We start from the raw sequence: 20,457 nt of genomic DNA on the forward strand, positions 1-20,457 counted from the left end.
TCCTCCAGAGAGAACAGGTGAGTTCTCAAGTAGTACCTCTCAAACCTTAATATGCATATGAATCACCTGAGGAGCTTGTTAAAATGCAGATTCTGAATCAGAAGATCTGGGTAGGGGTCTGAGAGTCTGCATTGCTAATAAGCTCCCTGGTGATATCAAATTTATTCATAGAGCAAGTAGCAAGCTTCTAAAAAAAAAAGAAGCGTAATTTACAGTATTTAGATGGTCATTGTTTGCAAAGCACCGGTCTTGATAATGTGTCCAATTAAATTCCTAATTAAGCAACCTAACACTTTTCTGTCCTTACCTTACTTGACCCCTAATACGGACATGATATTTAAGCCCTCCATCATTCTTAATATCTAGAAAACTTATACTGTAACCTTCCTTCTACCTCTCTTTCTTTTTGATCTCTTCCCATGCTCCTCATACATGTGGGTGCATCACAGAATTCCATTCATAGCTTCATCTCTTCCATTTCTAACGCTGTCCCTGGACCACCTACGTGCTAATGGTCCAACTTCTTCATCTCCGGCCTAGATGTCTCCCAGTCTTAGATCCATTTACTCAACTACCTAACAAACATTTCTGTTAGTCTTCACAAGTACCTCAACATAAAATATCTCAAACTGAACTCATCAATACCTTACACCCCTAGAAACCAACTTTTTCAACCCTGTATTGACTTTGTGACCAGCACCACCATCCACCCATTTGCCCAAACCACATTTTTTTAAGACTCCATCCTTCTCCCTCATCAAGTGCAATTAATCCCATGTTCTAATTATTTCTCAAATTTCATTTCTTCCTCTCTAATGTCAATATCAGCCTGGACATGGATCATTTCCGATCTAGTTACCACAGTAACTGGTTTAACCAGTCTTCTTGCTTCCAATCTCATTTTCCTCCTCAATTCCAACCCTTCAGACTACTGTGTAATCTTTGCAAACATAACTTGATACCTCTCCCCTATTAAAATTCACCAATGATTCTCCATTACCTTTGGGAAAAAGTACTAACTTTTTTTTAGCACATCATACAAAGCTCTTCACAAGTCTGATTTTGTCTATCTCTCCAGTGTTAACTCCCCTTAACAGCATGTACTCTTGCCATGTCAAGCGATTTGCAGGTCCTTGAAAGTGCCACATTCTCTAATGACTCCATGTGTTTGCATAGGCCATTATTCGCTTTGCTTAAAATGCCCTTATTATGCTAAGTAATCTTCTTTTAAGACTCTACTCAAGCATCACAATCTTTAAAATGCCTTTTCCAATCACTTCAAGTCTGAGTTAGGTAACACCACAAACTGTGCTCCCTCTATTATAGGGTTTTGCCTATATATACCTCTATTCTAGTATTTATCAAACTATATTATAATTGCTGGTTTATTCATCTCTTCCACTAGATTGAGCTCATCAATTAGTCCTTTTAAGAACAGATTGTGCAGTACATGGTAGGTTCTCAATATATGTTTGCTGAATAAACTGTCTTGAACTATAGTCATGAATAATTACCATGGCTACACATTTAAACTATAAATAACTTCTATTAACTGTGTCTATAAGGTAATAAACTTACCTTGCTTTATTTATAGGCTTAACAGAACTTCGTAAGACTTCACAAAACACAGAATTCCTAACGTATTCACTTAATTCCCAACAATCTAAAGTTATTTGTGAAAAATATTAGAATAGCTTTCTGAATATTGTGTTAAACTGAGATATTTTAATTTCACTGACCAGAATGTTTAGACAAATAAAACCAGTCTCTTCTCCAATGTTTAGACAAATAAAAGCACTAGTCTCATACTCCAATGAGGGAAGGAGTATGGTAAAACGATGTTATCAATTGTTCAGGTGGCTTAGGTTTGCATACTATTTCTTTTTTTTGGGGGGGGGGCGTACCCCACGGCTTGTGGGATCTTAGTTCCCCAACCAGGGATTGAACCCAGGCCCGTGGCAGTGAAAGCTCCAAGTCCTAACCACCGGACCGCCAGGGAATTCCCTATTTCTATATACCAGCTACATGACCCTGTATAACAATGAACATCTCCAAGCCTCAGTTTCTTCAATGGAAAACAGATAAAATTGCTTACCTACCACACAGATTATTTCAAATATTAAGATACGAATGTGAAAGCATTTCTATAAACCATGAAGTGCTAAACAAATCTGAACTACTGTATTAGCTTCCATCCCAACATATGCCAAAGATTTTAGTTGCAAAATAGTTTCATGGGCTACGACAACCTCCCATACGCACCCCGTCTGTCTCTCCAATGACTGAAAATTCATAAATAAAATCAAGTTACAGGATCACCAGAGCACAAGACTTACTTAATAGTCCTCAATATTCTTATGTGGTTGAAGTGATTAATGATATCTAACTTAATAATAAACTGATATGTTCTTAAAAAGTGGTTATTTTATAAATCTCAAAGTAAATCTCAAGGTAAGTTGTTGGTACAGTCATTTAAATTTCAGCTCCATTAAAAAATTAATTGGAGGACAAAAATCAGCAGGGAATATTTAGAGATATTTTCTTCTATTAACTATTTAGACTGGGTACTGTCTATTGACATATAAGCTTGATCCTCTAGAGACTAACTAATATGAAAGTTAAAAAGTCACCATTACAAAACCAAGACTTTCTTTCCCCACAAGTTTCTGGCTTATTTCTCAGATATGCTTGCTGGTCTATCAATTAGAAGAGAAAATCTGCTGCATTTTTCTAAACTAAAAAAATGATAGAGCACATTAATTCTGCTCTCAGCAATTTCCTTCTTTGTTAAATAGGGACTTAGGAGGATTATGGACTATATTAAAAGAACTGTTTTCAGTCCCTTTTCCAATATTTATAAAAATAGGATTCCTTAACCTTCAAAGGGCAAAACTCCTTTAAAAAAAAAAAAAGAAAAAACAAAATCTACTACAAAAGTCAGCACTTCGGTACCTGATTGTGGTAACAAGGCCAAAATCCAAGACGAAGCCCTTTATTGCACATCGTGTTCCAACGTCTTGGGCAGCCCCATCTTGCGACCTCTCCAGATTGGCTGCTCCTGCTCTCTCTACTGCAGAGAGAACTTCAATTAGAGAAATTCTGAAGCTCGTAAATCTAAACTGGATACTCCCCTCATTGGAGGTAAGGATGATAAGAATCACTAAAAAGATTCAAATTAGAGAAGGTTTCATATATATGTAAGTGGCTTGAAACCACTATAATGCAGGCAGCTGAGAGTCTTATTATGCAAGTCTATTTACCTAAAAAAAAATCTTAAGGAAAAGAATGGCAGCAAATTATTAGATAACCTGAAAAAATAGGTTATATAATCATAAATCTCTAAAAATGAAATATTCTCCACTAAACTTGTGTAGAATTTATATCTATAATACAAACTTATAGCTGACCATTCATGTTCATAATCCTTATGAGAAAAGCAAGCAAGAGAAAAACTAGGACACATTATCAACCACTTTTCATGCCCTAAAATAACTTCACTGAAAAAATGATTGGTTAAAAACCACTGGTTAGGAAGGAGAGGTTTCCCTGCTGACTTAAGCCTAGCTGCCCAAGCAAGGCTTTAGAAAATGTCTTCACCTACAACAGTGCAAAGGCAGAAGGAGCAGAGCCTATGGCGGTCTTCCTAGTGACACTTCCAAGTCACATAAATGGGGTATGTTTCTGGGATAGACTGCCAACAAGTTACTGAAAGAAGAGAAACAAGAACAGCAAAAACCTGACAAATAAACAGGCCAATGCCCTCATGTGTTTTATTATGACATAAAAGCTAAGTCTTAACTAAAGTTACCTTGAGGCTATCAGATCGAAATCACATCCTCCATACTAACATTATCCAATTTGTGAAAAACTGAATTGGTTTTCAAGCTGATTTTCCACAAAAATTTGTTCCACAAAAAATGACGTAAAACATGTATAAAACATTTCTTAGACCAAGCAAGTAACAAGCCACATCCCAAAGAACTTCAGGAATTAAGATTTTTCAATCAGAGTTATAAAAAAACAATTTTAACCACTTTTACCACCAGGAATTTTAATCAAAAGTGTGCTGGTATGTGCTATGCAACAGAATGAAGTTAATACTTTTGAGATACTGTAACCTGTATTTACTAAATAATTTAACAATGATTTTACCTTACCTGAGTGTGAAAATTTGAAATGGTGGTTGTTTCAATATCTTTCTTGCCCAGAATTTCCATTTTCACTGGAGTGTTGGGGAAATTAAAAGCAAAGTAGTCCAAGAAGTCTGGGAGATAAGCGGCCGCTCCATGCACTATTGCTAAAGCATAGTAAGCAGCATTTTTCTCGTTTTCACTGAATGTCAAAGCAAGAAACTCCTCAGAAAATCTCTCCATCTCCATTGGAGACAAAAATGAGAGTTCATCCATGTAAGCATGAAGGACAAGAGCACCACCATTGGACTGGTGTTCCTCATGAATAAAGTTGCTAAATTTAGTACCTGTTTTTAAGAAATTCCTACGAATAGAATGTTCCTGGTGAGTCATAAAAGGTGTTTGTACTCCCTGGGGTACCCGATATTCTTGCATGCCCAAATTTAATCGACACAGCTGTTCATCTTTCAGATACCTGAAGGACTCCTTATTAACTCCTGAAGTGCTATTTATTTGTCCTTGGGTGAGGATTTCCTTACTGATGCGGGTCAGGCCAGCACAGATGGTTTGTACTTCCTTATTGTACATTTTAAGGCGTCTTCCTCGCATATCTTCTCGGTGTTTCTTTTTCTTTTTCTTCTTTATTTTCTTCAAGACAAAATCGTCAGCTCTCTGGGTTTTACCATTTTCATCTGGTGTTTCTGGCCACAATAATTAAAAAGAAGTTAGTTGCTAGGCCTAATGTCAACATACAAGCTTCTTAAGGTATGCAATCTCAAATTAAATAGCCTATTCTCAGTTTCTCTGAATTTGCCACTATAATTTACATGTTTATAAAATGAATGAGACAAAGATCTTAAAATACAAAAATATTCTGGATTGAAAATTACACTAAAAAGTAGGTAATGCAAAGGTGAGCATATAACTTAATATGACTTACAATCAAAACTAAAGATAATATCTAAATAATTTCACATATGCCATACTGTATGTTCAGGAACCACTGTAAAATCTAAATTAAAGCTCGCCATATTTTGCTGTTTGTCTACAAGTTACTATGATATACATAGGCAAATCAAAGACAAATTAAGCTGTTAAGACACCATTTTGCCTAATAAATTGGCAAGATTCGGGGTGGGGGGGAATTCTTATACACTGTTGCTAGAAATATAAACTGGTACAACCTTCATGGAGGGCAATTTGGTACCCCCAAAATGAATATGCACCAAAGCCTTGGAAATACTTATAATTCTTAGTCCCATAAATTCCACCCCCAAGTAAAAATTACCCAAGAAAATAACTAAGAAAAGATAACATAAAGATATTCACAACAGTGTTATTTAGGGAATCCCCTAAATGACTAAAAACAGAATATGGATTAAACTCTGGTACTTACATACTGATAAAATACTACCCAGCCATTCTAAATTATATTATAGGTAAAAAGAACTGACAAATTACAAGGTTATGAAATGTTTACATTGTCACGCTTCCAGAAAGCCTTCTCTAACAACTCTTTCCCACCCAATTTGGATAGCTACTCCTACTATGTGCTTCCTTAATACTGTACTTCCCCTCTTACAGCATTAACACATTAATTTTCCACCTTTCCTCTAGACTGTAAGCAGTCTAAGGTCAGAGGTATATATCTTACCTTTCTTTCCAGAGCATCTAACATATGTGTAATCTGATCTTATTTTTAGAATATTAAATACTCATTCAAACATTTATTAAGTACCTATTATATGCCAGAGACACTGCTGAGCACTAGAGATACAGTGTTGACTGAGACAGATATAATCCCTACCCTCTTGGACCTTATAATCTAGTTGGACTTCAAAGAGAAAGTATCAGTATGCTACTCTAGATGCTGGGGAAGCTCTCTTTAGGAGGTGACATTTAGGCTGAGTACTAAATAATAAGACAAGCCAGGCATGTTTTCTAGGGAAAAATATTCTAGAGAGAAGCAAAGGACCTAAAGAGAAAAAAGTATGACTTATCTATATATATTTCATATACACACAACACAGAAAAGTATCTGGAAAATATACACCAAGGTATTAATGCTAGTTATCTAGGCCGGTAGGATTACAAATGTCTAGCTTTCTTCTTTTTTGCTTACCTATATTTTCTAATTTCTACAATAAACATACATTACTTTTATAATTTAAAATATTACTTTCAATTTTTAAAGGATTATCACAGATTGATAAACCCAAAATAGAATGGCATCTTTATTTACTAGTTGGGAAATAGTCCCAGCAAGAAATATTCAGGATTAAATAACAGGTATAGTCCTGACCAACCTTCAAGCTTGGTGTGGTATTTACTGTTTAGAATTTATCCACCCAAAAACAGTACTTCTGACATGACTCAAGTAATCCAGTGTTAAGACAGATACTCCAATTAGTCCTATTACTACATCTGGGAAGAACAAGTTCAATAACTTTTACAGTAAAGAATTTACTTGGGGGCTTCCTTGGTGGCGCAGTGGTTGAGAATCTGCCTGCCAATGCAGGGGACACGGGTTCGAGCCCTGGTCTGGGAGGATCCCACATGCCGCGGAGCAACTAGGCCCGTGAGCCACAACTACTGAGCCTGCGCGTCTGGAGCTTGTGCTCCTCAACAAGAGAGGCCGCGACAGTGAGAGGCCCGTGCACCGCGATGAAGAGTGGCCCCCGCTTGCCGCACTGGAGAAGGCCCTCGCAGAGAAATGAAGACCCAACACAGCCAAAAATAAATAAATAAATAAATAAATAAATAATTTTTTTAAAAAAAGAATTTACTTGGTATAATATGTAAACATATGACAAATTACACCACTCAATACAAAATCATTCCAAGTCACCAGATATTACAGAAGTTATAAAACCTTCTAAGGAAAATATTTAAATGTACAAGTCAGACTTTGAAGTGAGTGTACAGATACCAAATGACTTTCATTCTGTTTAATATTTGATTTTAAACAACAAAAAGAAAGCCTTACATTTGCAAGCATCACTTATAGGTAAACTGAAATCATATACCAAAATATAATGTAATTAGATTGCTTAAAGTGGCAAGAGAAAAAGCAATCTTTTATTTTATATGTAACTAAATCTTTCAGAATTCTTAAAATACTTAGTAACAGTAATTTGTAATTCTTACCAGATAAAATTAATCTAAATACTTTTCCCATATATCAAATCAGTAATTTGGGCAATTCTCCCAAGCAACTAAATGTTAATGCCGTTAAATATAAAGGTTAGACCAATTTTAAAATAGTCATCTAATTACCCTCTGCTAAATGTTTTGGCAATTTCACAGGGGGAAAAAAAAAAAAAGCAAAGAAAAAGAAAAAGAAAAAATACCTATGAATAGATAGGTTATTTTAAGCTTCAGAGGAGGTATTTGGTATGCAGAAGATGAATTGTGACCTAGATCTGCCACTGAAATTAACACCAAGAAGGAGCTGCCTTGATTGTAACACATTTTCTATACTACTATCAGCTTACCAATGGTATTTCTATCATGGCCAAGGCTCTGTAGGTTTCATTCCAAAACTCATTTATATGAGAACCATTTAATTAGTCTAACACAGCCCATCTCAAAAAAAACACTGCACAAGGAAATGAAAAGGGCCTTAAATTGATTGTAATCTCATATTTCAACATAAAAGTCTAAAATATGAAATAAATTTCAATCTCCTCACTAATCCTATTTTTCAAATTTTGATTCTTATCTAAGGCTGAGATAAAGCTTGCCTTTGTTTATACAGAAATTTGAGACTACTTGTATCACACTAGCTAATGAATTTCCATAAATAAACAAAAAATTTATTTTTGAATTATTGTGATGGCAACTAATTGAGAATGGCATACATACACAAAGTTGTTAAAGGTTATTACAGTAAGTTAGTCACCGTTGCTTTAGGAGAATGATACTGGGGTTGTCTTGCCTAGAATTAAAAATGTTATTTAAAAGAAAGTCTTTGCAATAAATATATCAAATCAATGTTGTATACCTTAAACTTACATAATGTTGTATGTCAATTATATATCAATTTTTTTTAAAAAGCAATGTCTAAAGTCTTCACAATCTTTCCATTTCTGGTAGAGTGTTTTTAGCTTTCCAGAGAATGTATTCAGGAAGTAATATTTTGAGTATTTCCCTACAGTGCAGAAGTGAGTATTTATTGACATCAGTTCTTTTACAGAAAAAGAGCCAAGATACACTGCATCTGTGATTAAGGAAAGCTTTCACATATCGAACTGTGAAATTAAATATAAAGAGAAGTATGTAATTCTACAGAGAAAGATACAAACATTTGAGCGATAAATTGCTGCCTGTCTTAAAAAAGGTCATTATAACTATATATCAATACATGACACTATCAATAAAATCCTCATATGTGCTAATACCATTAATATTATCAGCTATTAAATAGTACCATTTATTTAACATCACTATTGAAAGCTTTCATTAATGAAAAAAAAAAATTATCTTTCCACATTACAAAACTTTAGTTCATTAACACCATTTTTATGCTTGAATTACAGCTTAGAACTGAAAAATACGTAATATCCTCAATTCCTAAAAATCATGGTGGATAAGCAAAAGGAAAACAATTATAATTTTTTATATTTTATTAATCATAATAAAGAATAAAGGCTAAAGTTTTATTTTCTGAAAGTAAATTATCTTTGGTCTTATTAAAAGTTCTTCCAGCTCCACATGAAATCCTCACTAAAAAGGAAAAACAAAAAACTGCAGGGGGCTTCCCTGGTGGCGCAGTGGTTGAGAGTCTGCCTGCTAATGCAGGGGACACGGGTTCGAGCCCTGGTCTGGGAAGATCCCACATGCCGCGGAGCAACTGGGCCCGTGAGCCACAATTACTGAGCCTGCGCGTCTGGAGCCTGTGCTCCGCAACAAGAGAGGCCACGATAGTGAGAGGCCACGATAGTGAGAGGCCCGCGCACCGCGATGAAGAGTGGCCCCCGCTTGCCGCAACTAGAGAAAGCCCTCGCACAGAAACGAAGACCCAACACAGCCAAAAATTAATCAATTAATTAATTAATTGAAAAAAAAAAAACTGCAGATCTGGAAGCCATCATTTTAGTAAATCACTGTACAGTTACAACATTGCTTTACTTTACCTGCCACCCCTCTAATTATGGTGTTTAAGAGTGATTGGCTAGATATGAATGAATCCCTGTCCTACCACTTCCTAGCAGTATTACCTTTTGCAAGTTAATTTCTTTGTACCTTGTTTCTCATTAATAAAATGGGGGAAAACAACAGCACCTCCTCAAAAAATCAGTGTGCAGAGTAAATGAAACAAAGCATATAAAGTATTTAGAATAGTCCCGGAACATGACAAATACTCAACACATGTTAACTACTATTATTACTCCAAAAAGTTTAATTGTAGAGGCAGTAGAGTGTGTTATTGAAAAGCAGAGGCTTTTACAGTTAAACACACCCAGGTTAATGTCCCAGCTCCACTACTCACTAAGACCTCTGGGCAAGCTCATAAATCTCCTTAAACTTTTACCATCTAAAATGTTATTAATGGTAGTATCTATTTCAGAGTTATTGTAAGAATTAAATGAGACAATGAGTATAAAGCCCTCATCTCAGTATTTGACACACAATTAAGTCCTCCCTCACCATTTTTATCATTTTAATAATAATAATATTTGATAACATTCCTTGAAATAATTGGCAATAATTCTGGGATATCAAAACTAGAGCTAGAGAGACTTCCCTGGTGGTCCAGTGGTTAAGAATCTGCCTTCCAGGGACTTCCCTGGTGGCGCAGTGGTTAACAATCCACCTGCCAATGCAGGGGACACGGGTTCGAGCCCTGGTCCAGGAAGATCCCACATGCCACAGAGCAACTAGGCCCATGTGCCACAACTACCGAGCCTGCGCTCTAGAGCCCACAAGCCACAACTACTGAGCCCACGTGCCACAACTACTGAAGCCTGTGTGCCTAGAGCCCGTGCTCCGCAACAAGAAGCCACTGCAATGAGAAGCCCGCGCACTGCAACGAAGTGTAGCCCCCACTCGCCGCAACTAGAGAAAGCCCACACGCAGCAACCAAGACCCAATGCAGCCAAAAATAAATTAATTAACTTTTTTAAAAAAAGAAAAAAGAAAAGAATCCGCCTTCCAATGCAGGGGACGCAGGTTCGATCGATCTCTGGTCAGGGAACTAAGATCCCATATGCTGCGGGGCAACTAAGCCCGCATGCCACAACTGGAGAGAAGCCCACACCCCGCAACGAAACACCCGACGCAGCCAAATTAATTAATTAATTTAAAAAAAAAACTAGAGCTAGAAATTATCAACCTAGAGTACAATGAGGTGGACCACAGAGAATCACATTAAAAGGGGAAAAATCTCTGAAAGAGGGAAGAAGACTATTATTCATCAAGTGTCTGCTAGGGATCATGTATGTTATCTCATTTTAATCTCCAAACAAACCAGTGAAGTAGATATATAAATCCTTTTTACGGAGAAGAAAACAGAGCTTGAAACAAGATATGTTACCTATGTTAGGTCACAAAGGTAACAGGTGACAACCTAGATTCAAACTCTTACCTGACTCCAAAACTCTTCTTTCTGCCTTCTCTATCTACTCCCCTTAGATGCTCAACTAAAATTATCTAAATCCAACTAATGGACTTGAGGTGGCTTGGAAGAACCTCCAATAAATGGAGCATCACTACATTCAACAAATATTTTACTGAGTGCCCACAACACGATAATTCTACATAATCACAAAAATAACATTATTTAGGTTATGCAAAAAATGTCCTTAAAGGCCTGTTTTCCTCTCTCTAGGTGGGTAAAGTAAAATATCAGTCCCTGAAGGTGTTGCTCTGATAAATGAGATTATCTGTTTATCTCAGTTCTCTGTATAATCCCCCAATAATTCCCCACTCCTATCACTGAAAACAATAAACTATTTCTAAATTAAAATTCCTGCCAATAGCCTTTTGACATCACAGAAAATTTCAATTTGTTGTGTGACGTAGGGACACTTTCCCTGTGAGAGCAGTTGGGCAGTTGGTCAAAGATGAAAAATGTGAAAAAGGAAGGCTGACTCACTAGAATATATAACAGCAATCCTGTCATTTTAATGACAGTGGAGAAGAGAGCTATGGAAATCAACTTCCTCCTTTCCTTTTTTAAAAAAATATTAAAATACTACTAAAATCATTAACTTATTAGCCAAGAATAATTAAGAAGAAGCATTACTTATTTTGATGGAGTTTTTTTTGAGGAAGTTTGTTCTAGGCTTTTATGAGCAATAAGAGGGACAGAAAAAATTAAGATTTCAAAAGACAGGTAACTATCATTTAATTAAGATTCAAGCCTGTTGCTTGCAAGAATCAAACAATATTTTAGTATCTCTTTATTAACAATGTAAATGTGCTTAGTGGAAAGTGAAAAGCCAACAGGACCATGAGTCAAAAAAACTGGGTTCTAGATTCAGTTCTATCATATACTAACTAGAAAAGCTGAAGTGTGACACTTCAGCTCTTCGAAAGTCACTATACTTCCCATTTTACATACGAAGCAAGTTTACCTTAGCATTTACAGATTAAATTTTTGTTTCAACTATTTATGAGCAACTCCAAATGTCTGGAATCAAAATTTATAATTAACCTATACATGAATTTGGATTGAGTACTGTAGGGCTGGTGTGCAGGAAAAGGTCTCTCAGCTGAATGATCTATCTCAGGGATCAGCAAACTTCTTCTACAAAGAGCCAGATCATAAGCTTTGCAAGCCATATCGTCTATCCCAACTACTGTCTATACTGCTGTAGTGCAAAATCTCCCAGAGACAATACAACTGAATGAGTGGAGTGGTGTCCCAATAAAACTTTATTTCTGGACACTGAACTTTAATTTCATATGATTTCATATGTCATGGGTTTCTTCCAACCATTTAAAATGTAAAAACCATTCTTAGCTCAAAGGTTATACAAAAATAGGCAGTGGAACTGATTTTTGACAAAGGTACAAAAGTAATTCGATGGAGGAAGGATGGTCTTTTCAACAAAAGGTGCTGGAGCAGTCGGATATCATAGGCAAAAAAAAAAAAAAAGAACCTCAACCTAAACCACACACATTATACAAAATTAACTCAAATGGATCAGAGATTCAAATGTAAAAGTTAAAGTTAAATAAAACTTTTGGGAAAACAACAGGAGAAAATCTTTGGGACCTAGGTCTTGGGAACTCAGACATGGCACCAAAAGCATAATCTATAAAAGAAAATCAACAAATTAGACTTTAACAAAATTTAAAATGTTTGCTCTCTGAAAGACCCTGTTAAGAGGATGGAAAGACAAACAACAGAGTGGGAGAAAATATTTGTAAACCATTATTCTGATAAAGAATATACATATCTGTAATATATCAAGAATTCTCAAAACTCAATAGTAAAAAACCAAACAATTCAATTAGAAAATGGGCAAAAAACTAAAGAGACATTTTACTGATGAGACTATATGGACAGCAAATGATGGCATGAAAAGATGTTAAGTATCACTAGCCATTGGGGAGATGCGACTTAAGTCCGCAATGAGGTATCATTACACATTATTAAAACAGATAAAATAAAAATAGTAACAATATCAGACACTGGCAAGGATGTGGAGAAAGTGGATCTCTCATACATTGCTGGTGGGAATATAAAGTGGTACAGATATTCCAGAAAATAGTTTGGCAATATCTTCCAAAAACAAAAAAACAAAAACACAAACAAAACATGTACTTAACCACATGACCCAGCAATTGCATTCACAGAAAAATGAAAATTTACATCCATACAAAAACCTGAACATGAACGTTCACAGAAGCTTTATTCATAATGGCCAAATTGGAAACAACCAAAATGTCCTTCAACAGGTGACTAAACTGTGGTATATCCATACCATAGAACACTGCTCAGTAATGAAAAAAATGAGCTATTGATACATACAACTTGAATAGATCTCAAGGACATGCTGAGTGGGAAAAAAATCTCAAAAGATCACATACCATATATATTCCATTTATGTAACATCCTCAGAATGACTAAATTATGGGTTGGAGAACAAATTAGTGGTTTCTAGGGGTTGGGGAAGGTGGGGAGACACAGGAAGTTCTAAGATTACAAAGAGATAGCACAAGGGGGATCTTTGTGGTGATGGAATAGTTGTGTACCTTGATTGCAGTGGTAGTTAAACTACCACTACAGGTGTTAAAATGGCACAAAATTATACACACACCATTGTACCAATGTTAATTTGTTAATTTTCTGGTGTTGATATTACACAATAGTTATGTAACATGTAACCTTTGGAGGAAATTAGTGAAGGGTAAAGACCTCCCTGTACTATTTTTGCCATTTCCTGTGAATATATAATTATCTCAAAATAAAAAGCTAAAAGAGTTTCTGAAAACCTGCGGATAAGGGAAGGGAAGACATAGTTCTGTAAATAACAAGGGTCTAGTCACTCTCCTTATTAATCTTAGAGTTGTTTCAAGGATCAAGCATGATAAAATAACAAAAAGCAGTTTTAATAGTACCTAATAACAGCCAGACACTTAAGTGCTTTCCACATATTGTCTCACTTAAGCCACAAACAATCTTATAAAAGAAATAGCACAACACCATTTTACAGACAGGAAAACTGAAACTGAGGGAGCTTAAAGTAATTTGTCCATGGTCACACAGTAAGTGGTAGAGCCATGATTTAAACTCAGATTGACTCCAGAGGCATGCCTCCAGCACATCACTATAACAAGTATAAAGATATTTAGTGGAAAAACAAAAGGTATCCATCAAAGTGTAGTGCAAAAGCGTGGATTAAACAAAGGTTAAACCAGTTTATTTTCTGTAAGATTCTCAGAACTTTTAAAATGCCAGTGTGTGTCATATAGCTAGGAGGCTATTGTATTGTTTTTTTCCTCAACATATTTGGCAAGGGAATCTTTCCCTCCAGAATATATAATCCAACAGTCTCTCATTCAAAAGTCAAAATGTTTAAACTGGCGTTATTGTGGTGATCATTTTGCAATATATACAAATACTGAACCATTACTTCGTACACTTAAAAATAATATAATATTATGTGTCAATTATATCTCAATTTTTTAAAAAGTTAAAATGCTTAAATGAGCTAATCTTAACCCACTTTCCTCCTTCACATACTAGCAAACCACAACTGCTTGGACTACACTGTCCAATGTGGTAGCCAAGAGCCAAAAGAACTATTTAATTATAAACTAATTAGAAATAAAATTTAAAATTCAGTTCCTCAGTCACACTAGCCACATTTCAAGTCTTCAAGATTTGTTCAAGGGCCACATATGACTAATGGCTACCATACTGGACAACACATTTATAGAAAACATTTTCATCATCGTAGAAAAGTTCTGTCAGGCAGCACTGGGTTAAAAGTTTGTTTTTGTTTGTTTTTTAAAGACACGGCCTCTGCAATTTTCAGAGACGCACCCTGTGTTATGAATTATTATACATGTATTTGCCACTCTCCTCCCATAAAAGGGGGCTAGGTCAGAAATTCTTAATGGGACTGGCTACTGCCACTCTGATGCCAAGGCACAGGGAAAAGATAAGCAAAGAAGTGGAAAAAGTGAATAGCAAACAGAGAAAGCAACATCATGAAGCTGGAGGATGAAGCTTGAACTCGGATTCAGGAGACTTGGGTTCTACTCCCTATTATGTCAATGATTCTTTTTTTTTTTTTTTTTTGGTACCTGTTACTAATTAACTGTGACTAGACAAGTCTCTTCACTACTTTAGGCCTCAGTTTTCACTCTTCAACAATACAAATTTGACTTGGATGATCTCTAAGATTCCCTCTAGCTCTGTACAGTTGAAACACACAAAAACACATACACACATGAAATGAGAAGGTGAGAAATAAAGGCACAAATAAAAGAGCGCAAGATCACTGCATAGTACTGGTGGAAATTGGCATTCCTATCAGTTTGGCACAAATTCTACTCCTGAGGATAAGACTCGGATACCACCAAAGGAAGAAAGATTTAGTTCAATTCAATAAAAACTTACTGAGCAATTATTTGCAACAAACTGCACTATCTGGAAGTAGCACCACACACACACACACACACACACACACACACACACACACAAATTAATGAGGCCTAGGTGAAGACCAAATATGTGGAAGAAATCCAAGACTCACCAAACTTGAGATTGAAAGACTAGTTCATTAACAGAATTAACAGACTAAGAAACAGAAGTATTTTAAACCCTTCTTGAGGAGACAACTCTAACAAATTATATAAAATCATATACAAAGTACAAACACATGGCATAATCAAAATTCTTATCCCTCCCCCCCCCCCCATACCCTTCTTCTAAAGAGAAAGTAAATAAATGCTACAGGTACTTGGGAATAGGAAAACAGCAATTTGGGTCAACCTAACTTCTCTAGAACCCACACTCAGATAGTCCTACATTTTCTGGGCTAAATAGTCTTGATTTTAGTGAGTTTACTGGAAATAAATAAATTCTCAATCTGTTGCACCGGGTAGATGAAAAAGCAACTGGAATTCTTGTCTCTACTATCTCCTACTGAACTTTTCAGAGGCTTGGTTGGTCCTATTTTCTAGGATCAAAGGGGAGAGAAAACCTTCCCCATCCCTTTTCTGAAAATTGAGATTTCATATGAAAATTAAAAATGAGTTTTACTTCCACATAAAAAAAGAACAAAGATAAACTGCGTTTGATATCTCACCTTGCAGAAGCTAAGGCAACCAGTGAGTCGAGCTAATCTCGGTACAAATTCAAACTCCTTAAAGTCCCAAACCATACTCGTGAATATTGTGGAGCAGAGGAGAGTGAATATTCAAGCTTTCCATCAAGGAAAACAAGGAAAAAAGGGATTTCAACGACAAGCCTTTACTTTAGACAAGCAGTTTTCAATACCCCACCTACTAATCCCACGCTAAGGACCGCGCGGCGCGGAAACCCTGGCGAATTTGAAAACAAACGTCGGTAAAGGCTCGAGGAGGGGGGACTGGTAAGGGGGTTAGTAACTGACAGCTCGGCCTCGAAGCGAGAAGCTTCAAGTAGGTCAGACGGTGTCAACGGTTTGAAATCCAGGATCCACCCCAGTGGGCTTAGGGGAGTAGAGCAGCAGGAGGTAAGCAGGGAGCTGGAGTCTTTCAGGGCTAAAGGGGCGGGATATCGCAACAGAGAGAGACCTAGATAGAGCCCAAGCTCGGGGCAGTTCGGCTGCTCTCACCTCTCTTGGGGGCCTTGATTAGAGGCACCCCTCCAGTCCTCTCGCCGTTTTCCTGCTTGTCCTTGTGCTTGAGCTCTCCCGGAACGCAGGAGCCGGGGTCAGCATCAGAGCCGCGGTGGTGATGGTGCTTGTGCCGCTCCTTGTGGCCCTTATGCTTGGGCCCGGCCGCGCTCACCGTCAGGGGCGAGAAGGTGAAGAGGGCCGAAGTGCCCGGGGCCGGGAGCGGGGCAGCGACAGCGGGCCCGGCGGGTGCCAGCGAAGGTGGCGGCGGAGGCGGCAGGAGCAGAGGCTCAACAGGGCCTGGGACGGTTGGGGCTGCATTCGTTGGCGGCAGCGGCCCGGGATGTTGGCGGCTGCGACGCCGCCGGTGAGGGGGAGCGAGAGGGGGATCCTGGCTCGGCCGCCCCCGCTTCTCCTGAGACCCCCCACTGCTCGCTCGGCGCTGCCGCTTCACTCCCCGCGGCGAGACCCCAGCGTGGGGTTTCTCCTTCCCCTCTTTGTCCGGCTCCTCCTGCGCCGCCACCGCCCGTACTATGCGGACCGCTCCGACCTGCGCAGCCATTTCACCCACAAACACACATTTAAATGGCCCGACCGCCCCCCCGTCCGCGTACCGCGCAAGCGCCGCCCGCGCACGGCCCGCTGGGCATTGGAGTCTCTCCCCCACTCTCCACTTCTCGGCCATTCTTCGTCCAGAGCTGAACATGGCCGGAAGCAGTACTTCCCGGAGCTTCTCCGCAGGGCCCTCCAACCGAGCTCTATTGTAAAGCACTCTGGGCCGCGCAGAGCCTCACGGGAGCGGTAGTTCTCCGCGCCCCCGCCGCGTCGCTCGGTCGGTGAGCAGAGGAGCCGAAAGGGAGCGTGCGCCGAGTCACGCTTCGGGCTGCGACGCAACCGCCGCTGGGCGGAGAGTTGCCGCCAACCGCCTTAACGGCCGAAACAATGTTAATGGCTTTCAGTCTGTCGGCGCGTTCCCATTATCGTCTCCGTGTGCCCCTTCGTCATTTTACACGGAGGAGGTGGTCTCCATAGTTACTTTTCAATTTCCTATTCCTCTCATAACCTTTGTGAGGTAAAAGAATCCCCGGCCTTTTACCCCTGGACAAACGATGAGATGCAGAGGAAAAAGGAACTTGGTAATATGTCAAATGAGGGCGATTTTGCTTTAAAATCGAACGGAGCTGCAAATCAGACATTTCTGAACCTCTTCCTGGCCACTGATTGCTATGGTTACAAGTATAGGCGGCGACAAGGCAGGTGCAAGAACTGCCTGGGAGCCTGGTGAGCGCCGCCCACCTCGCCGTCGAGCCACATCCCCTCTAGTGCCTGGAAATGTAGAGTTTATCCATTATTTTGAATCCTTCCCTACAATTACGGGAAAATTCTAGATGGAAAAGAATGTTTTGAAATTTCTTAATAAGATTTTTTTCAAATCGTAAGTATACGATTGCATAAATTTGAGAAGTGTGTCTACCAGAGAACACTCCAGAAATCGTCACTACTCACCAAGGTTTCCGCCCAGAAATTTATTTACAATTTGATCGTCACTTTACATTTTACCGCCTTGATAAAGATATTTGGAAATAATTGATTACAATAAAGTACTCAGATAAAATCTCTGTGGTTTGATGACACTAGTGCCTGGAAAAGTACTCAGCTCGATGAACACTATAAAGTTAGTTTGAAAACCAAAAAGTTTATTGAGCACTTCTTGTATACACTACACTACAATAAACAGGTAATATTTCATCCAGTGTGTGCCTTCATTGGGATTCCTAATGAAAAATATTGAAGAACAAATGCTGTTTAAGTATTTCATTTTTTAGAAAGTTATGAACTCTTCAAGTGAAGTCATTAGGATAAGTCAGAGAAATCCTTTGTAATAATTACCCACTAACATATTTGTTACATAAAATTAGATTTGAAAGATCAACTTTAAGATAAGGCAGATCCAGGGCTTCCCTGGTGGCGCAGTGGTTGAGAATCTGCCTGCCAATGCAGGGGACACGGGTTCGAGCCCTGGTCTGGGAGGATCCCACATGCCGCGGAGCAACTGGGCCCGTGAGCCACAATTACTGAGCCTGTGCGTCTGGAGCCTGTGCTCCGCAACAAGAGAGGCCGCGACAGTGAGAGGCCCGCGCACCGCGATGAAGAGTGGTCCCCGCTCGCCGCAACTAGAGAAAGCCCTCGCACAGAAACGAAGACCCAACACAGCCAAAAATAAATAAATAAATAAGCCTACACCTTTAAAAAAAAAAAAAAAAAAGATAAGGCAGATCCATATTCATATAGAAAAAAAATTTTAACTAGTAGTACCTCTAGTTAGTTGGATATAAATTGTACATGTTTATATAGGACCTTTGAAATGAAAACAACTGCCACCAAAAGATAGCTACTTTGTTGATTATTCTTCTAGATTTGGTAACTGAATAACATTGGCTAAAGCTTGTCAGGAATGTGCTTGAACATCTTGTTATTTGGTATATCCAAACGAAAAACTGATTACTGTCATTACATGTATATTGTATTCTCTTTAAATATAACTTCTTTTTCTTACTACTCTTGTTTCCCACAACACTTGGAAAGATGTATACTCCATTTAAGCAAAAATAATTCCCAGGGAATAGTCATTGTCACAAGCAATAATTTTGTACTATAACCACAAGGTAAGATTTTTCAAAACATTTTTTATGGTAACTTCTGACAATATAGACATTTAATTGAGATCCAATTTTTACAAATCTTTTAAAGTTTATATTTATGTAGGAAAGTAAAGTAGACTAAAAATAACTTCCAAAAATGAAAAATAAGTCCATTGTAAAACTTTCTCATACAGCATTCTCTATACATAGCTTAAATGACAAACTCCTATTTGTGCTTTCCAACCCAGTGTAAATGAGATGAAAATGTAAAACTTCTGACATTTATTTGCATATTGCTTTTAAAAGCTATTAACACATTACCATATCTTCATGGTAGATATTATGAATATACAGCACTTATTCTAGCTAGCAGTATTCTAGTAGTTTCATTTGCAGATTCACTTGCGGCTGATTTTCCAAAGTTGTGTTAAATATTCCAAGTTGATGGTGGGTTCCTTGGTCCTTTGGGTTTTGAAAAACGATTTGCAAAACCTGGGAACAAAAATAAAATTGAATGAAAAAAGAAAGATTTCTTATACAGAAATGAACACTTGGATTTTAGAGTGTATTATAATATGTGCAAATACATGGATTTTTTTCTAAAAGGTTAGACAGCATCTTTGATCAATTTAGTAATTTTTTTGTAAAAGCATTCTAGTAATTATGTTAGTGCTTAAATGATAACAATAGAATACTAGTAACATTTTAAATTTGTAGAACACTTACAAATTTAAGAATGGTAATAATTAGATGATTGTAATAGCCTTTGGTAATTCAGCATATAGTATTCTTTTTCCCCAGGTTTATCGAAATATTATTGACATATGTTTGTTTACATGTGACATGTAAGTTTAAGGTGTACAGCATGATGATTTACATGTATATTTCATGAAATGATTACCACATTAAGGTTAGTTAATACCTACATCACCTCACATAATTGTCTACTAGTCTGTGTGGTGATTTTTTAAGATTTTTCTTTTCAATATAAGATTTTACTTTTAACAGCTTTCAAGTATATAATACAGTACTGTTAATTATAGTTGCCATGCTGTACATTAGATCTCCAGAATTTATTCATCTTATAACTGGAAGTTTGTACCCTTTGCCCAACATTTCCCCATTTCCCCCACCTCCCAGCCCCTGTCAACCACCATTCTACTCTATTTCTATGAGCTAAGCTTCTTTAGATTCCACATGTAAGTGAGAACATATAGTATTTGTCTTTCTCTGTCTGATTCATTTCGCTTAGGGTAGTTCCCCCAAGGTACATCCATGTTGTCACAAAAGGCAGGATTTCCTTCTTTTTTGTGAATGAATAATATTCATATATATATATAGTCATATACATAATAATTCAGACAGTCATGTATGTATATGTAGAGTCAGCCCTCCCTATCCTCAGAT

The 20,457-nt window shown here is 37.6% G+C and overlaps 2 protein-coding genes across 2 annotated transcripts in view; both read right to left on the minus strand.

The window, feature by feature from the left end:
• The window catches only part of RSBN1 (round spermatid basic protein 1), a 48,487-nt gene extending 30,788 nt beyond the window's left edge, over positions 1–17,699 (minus strand). The window contains 2 exon segments of the mRNA XM_036867626.1: positions 4,158–4,831; positions 16,409–17,699. Of these exon segments, the coding sequence (XP_036723521.1) occupies positions 4,158–4,831; positions 16,409–17,114 (1,380 nt within the window). The 5' untranslated portion in view covers positions 17,115–17,699.
• A 1,412-nt stretch (positions 17,700–19,111) lies between these two features.
• The window catches only part of PTPN22 (protein tyrosine phosphatase non-receptor type 22), a 59,817-nt gene continuing 58,471 nt past the window's right edge, over positions 19,112–20,457 (minus strand). Inside the window, 1 exon segment of the mRNA XM_036864662.1 lies at positions 19,112–19,542. Within this exon segment, the coding sequence (XP_036720557.1) occupies positions 19,478–19,542 (65 nt within the window). The 3' untranslated portion in view covers positions 19,112–19,477.

The sequence above is a fragment of the Balaenoptera musculus genome, chromosome 1 (assembly GCF_009873245.2).
Source record: "Balaenoptera musculus isolate JJ_BM4_2016_0621 chromosome 1, mBalMus1.pri.v3, whole genome shotgun sequence".
In the NCBI taxonomy this organism is placed as follows: domain Eukaryota; kingdom Metazoa; phylum Chordata; class Mammalia; order Artiodactyla; family Balaenopteridae; genus Balaenoptera; species Balaenoptera musculus.